Raw genomic sequence first — 4,707 nt, forward strand, 5'->3', positions numbered from 1 at the left:
AAACAAACGATCAAACATGAATAAAGAGAAATTTTGGTGCTTTCCTCCAGTATTAATTAATATACATATGAAAAAATTTATTTGATCCTTCACAAATCACTATGCTTACTCCCTTCCCACTGGACAATCATTAACTAGAATACAACAAAAAAGGTTCTAAGAATGTCAAAGGACAGAAACTGACTCTCCACATAACAAGCCTTTGAACATTCAGGATTCTGCTGGTGTAGATTTTAGGCAGCAACACCATTTATTCTGCAGTAAAAAAGATTTTTATATAAATGAGCCCAAGTTCTTATTAACATAAAAAGGTCACTTGAATGATCAGGATTTTTTTTTTTCTTTTTAGAATATGGATAATTAAACAATGTCATTGTCAGGTCCCGGGTCTTGGATGAGAAAAATAAAAGGTTGCGTTAGGTAGTCGACAACCAGTGTAAAATTTATCGAATAATGGAAAAAAAAAAACCTACGAAGTGGGATAAAAGTTTTTTTTTTGGATAAAGGCTTGATGTTGTTTTTGTTGTTGTTGTTGTTGTTATTGTAGAATATGGCAAATGAATGTGTTATGAGCTCATTTGGTTGATAGGGGATAGAAAATGTGGTCTAAAAATATATAAATTTTATTTTCGTTTATTTTTTTGTGAAAATGAAATCATTATACTAATGTTGGCTTTTAACTATATTCAATTAAACAATGACTGAAAATTTCACCTTTTTTCAAAATATGGATTCTACGTCCGAGCAACTAAGGCTTCATTTGGGACGGCTTTATTATTGCTTTTTAAACTAATTTTTAGTACAAAAATTTTAATTTTTGTATTAGAAACTGCTTTAAGAAGCAGTAAAAAAGCCATCCTAAACGAAGCCTAAATGAGCTTCGAGAAAAGAGCTAGACGTGCATTAACATAAAAGAAATGGGCAACTCACTGAGTGAGATTTGGCGGTGGCATGAGTGGTTCCATGTTTATCAGACACCTCCTTGGAGGGAGAGTTGGATCCTTGAATGTTGCTTCCAGTCTTGCGCTCATCCCTGGCTTTGTTGAATATTACAGTGAAGCTCTCTGCAGAAGCAGGGTCGTTGACATCCCATTCACCAAACTTGGGCAAGGGTTGGCCTGAGTCCTGGTGGAAAGAAAATGTCAGTTTATCAATACAGCAAATTGAATAGTTAAATCCGAATATAATGAATATGGCAAAGGGGAAAAAGGTTCAAAACATCAACTTAGGCTTTGTTTGGGACGGCTTTCTTATTGCTTCTTAAAGCAATTTTTTAATTAAAAAATTAATACTAAAAAGCTGCTTTAAGAAGCAGTAAGAAAGCCGTCCCAAACGAAACCTTAATATCATCATCATTGATCTTATCCCAACAATTTGTGGGATTTGGGGTCAGCTTCATTAATGATCACTTTTTATTTGCTCATCCTGACCACAGCATGGGGTCTTTAACTAAATTTTTTGAAAAAATAAAAATAAAAATCAAAGTACTTAATCCATGCTATCTTGAATTTTTGTGAACTGGCTCACCTGACAATCAAAATTAGCATATGCCTTAAGAGACAGGTAGTCACGGCAGATAGGCAGTCCAACGTGTGTCTTACGCTTCGTTTGGGACATTTTTTTTGTTACTTTAGCTAATTTTTAATATAAAAATTTTCAAATTAAAAATTTTATACTAAAAAAGAACTTTAGAAAGCATTAAAAAAAACTATCACAAACAAAATCTTAATGATATATCAGGAGATGTTTGAGCACTTGTAAATGCTTATTAAGGAGGCAACAGATGTGTTGACAAACTTGGTTTGATATCATGACGGACATTGTTAGGCATTGTAAAGAACCGATGATGTGGCAGTGCAATACAAGATCAACAAATTGTTCATTCGGTTGGTCTGTCACAGGCTGCTTGATGGAGCTTGGTGTGAGTACAGCTTTACAATTTGTCATTCCAAAGTGTTTAGAATGTTTTGTATACAGGCATTTTCATTAAGATGAATCCCACATTCAGTAGACTAACTTGAATACCCAAAAAATGTAATGAATCTCCCAGAATTTTCTAGAAGAACTTCTGATGGAGACTATCAAATAGACAAGAAAAGATGGATCAGAAACCCTAATGATTGTAAATAGTCAGAGTAGGCCGCAAACCATAGTCGAGAAGCTGGTTTGAGATCATTGATTGCTTTATGAGAAGGCAAAAATGATTACGAAACTAGGAGTCCTTTAAAACTTGGGGTTGTGATACAAACATAGTTTGATTTAGATTATCATTTAGAAAGGCATTTGAAATATCTAGTTGAATAATTGTCCGATTCTTGTTAAATCCATCGTAATAAGGATTAGAAAGTTAGCATTTTACCAACAAGATTGAATGACCTTGTGTAATAATGTCGAGTTCTTGTTTGTATCCTTGTGCTACAAGTGGAGCCTTATGTCAACAATGGATATCGACATGACATTTAGTTTGAATACCCATTTACATCCTAGGATGTTTGGATTGGGAGAGGTTGGGATAAGAGCAGTGGGATTATGAATATGTTGAGGGATATAGGATTTAAGCTGTGGTGAGGCAGATACAAGAGGTTAATTAGTTGGAATAGCAGGAGCGGCAGGCTCAGTTAAAGGCTTTGGTAGACTTGAAGTTGGCATAAGTATTAGTGGAGGGAAAAGCAGAGAACTAACAAATGAACGTAAGGTGGAGAAGCAAAAATTACATTAGCATACTTAGGCTTCGTTTGGGACGGATTTCGTACAGCTTCTTAAAACAACTTTTTAGTATAAAAATTTTAATTTTTTACTAGAAAGCTGCTTTAAGAAGCAATAAAAAAACCGTCACAAACGAAGCCTTAGTCTCATACACCCAAACCACCATACTTCTAATATAAGTATATAGCAAGAGTATAATTACAAAGAATAACTAGTTACAATCCAGCGAGAAAATGCTGTAGGAGATTACATCATTAGACGGCTAGGATGAAGATAGCTTTAGATTATTCTACTTTATAGCTTTATCAGGATAGTTATAAAGCCCATGCCCCATGACATCAAGCATGAAAATGCATGCAAGAATCTCTGAAGTTTTTTGTTTCAGCTTTTGGGTTTGGTTTAGATCCCAATTCTATTGATATGATTTATTAAGATCAAATGAAATTGAGGGAGAACCTGATGCAACCAATAATAAGCAACCTATCTAATATCGCCGCCCACGACCTACAACAATAGCACTCATCCGAATTAGCAAAGGTGCACATCTCGATCTCCATCGCGACATCTCTGCTTTCGACTTGCTTCCTCAAGGCCTCGACCTTCTCGCTTAAACAGTTCCACTGGTAATTGATCATAAGGCTATTTAGTACCTACTAATTTTTTAATTAAAATCATAAAAAATTATAAAAGGTTTTTTTTTTAGTTTTTAGTAAATATATTACCCAGTTAACATGAGAAAATTTGGGCAAATAATTTTATTTATACAACCCTAAATTTTTGTGGCTCTTTTTCCTTATAGCATATATAAAGACTGGACATTTTTTGTTAAGGTGAAATTTGTATTATTTGAGCATAGTAATATTTTTTAGAAAATGGTTATTAAATATTTAATATTTAGTCGCATTTTTTGAAATGTGTGAATAAGCAACCCATTCTTCACTTTTTGAGCTTTCAGCAAGCCCATTTTGTCTGAAAGGTATGGTCAATTCTAACGCAAGAAGAAAGAATCCAATCTAGAAGTAGACTAAACAAATTCAAGTTAAATGCTATTTAATTGCGATAATGAGATAAATGGAGGTATATCTTGACTTTGTAGGACATCCAAAGGCAATCAAATGTAGAAGGTTTCTTCAAATGTTTTAAAAAACGAGAGTTATATTTTATGAAGAAGGAAAGAAACAATTGAAATAAATTTTATGTGTAGAACAAAATGAGAGAGTGATAGAGACTACTAAAGAATCCGATATTCATGCTTTCATGAATTATGAAAATAGATCATTGAAATCAAGTTCTGAAACAAAAAATATTGAAATGCAACTAGCATTGGGTTAAAGCCCCTAAGATGAAATGCTCTATGGATCATTTCCTACATAAAAAAAAGTAGTAATATGGATCGGCTCTTAGACACATTTGTTATCATGAGGAGAGTTCCTCTACTTCCAAGAGAAATAAAAGCAACAATGAAGGATGTCGAGAAGCACAAAAATATTTGTTTGAGAAGAATTGCACTCGAACATCTCCGAAGATTGGAACAAATCTAAATTTAGAGTTGACTATAACAAAAGAAAACTGAGGAAATATTCTCAAATCTCAAGACAATTTTGGAATGGTGTGACCTATGCTTTAAAGATCACAAGCCCATCAATGAAGATATTGAAGTTGGTAGATTGTGACAAGAGGCCTCCTATTGCAATATTGTGACAAGAAAAATGGAGGTGCCAAACTTAGTCAACCATTTCATTAAGATAGCTATTATCATAACCTAAAGTAATTCGACAGGAATAAATCTAAAATATAGGCAGATGGATAATTAATGGGGTATATGTAACTATTGGTAGGTTAGTGGGAAACCCAAAGGAAAGAATGGCCATAAATTAAAACTCACTATTTATAACCATGTTAGTGGTATATTTGCAACTAAGCTTGTCATCCACCAAAAAAGGATAAGAAGTCTCCAGGTATATTTATTAATTAAACTTTCATATAGTATATATATATATA

General features: G+C 33.4%; 1 protein-coding gene across 1 annotated transcript; it reads right to left on the reverse strand.

The window, feature by feature from the left end:
- LOC110113363 (protein NOI4) lies at positions 1–1,125 on the reverse strand (the record flags this gene model as incomplete). Its single annotated transcript, XM_020845912.2, is given in 2 exon segments — positions 1–255; positions 931–1,125. Coding segments are annotated over 2 exon segments (240 nt in total), but the record flags the coding sequence as incomplete, so codon positions are not given.
- Between the last annotated feature and the right edge of the window lie 3,582 nt (positions 1,126–4,707).

The sequence above is a fragment of the Dendrobium catenatum genome, unplaced genomic scaffold, assembly GCF_001605985.2.
Source record: "Dendrobium catenatum unplaced genomic scaffold, ASM160598v2 fragScaff_scaffold_776, whole genome shotgun sequence".
Taxonomy (NCBI): Eukaryota; Viridiplantae; Streptophyta; class Magnoliopsida; order Asparagales; family Orchidaceae; genus Dendrobium; species Dendrobium catenatum.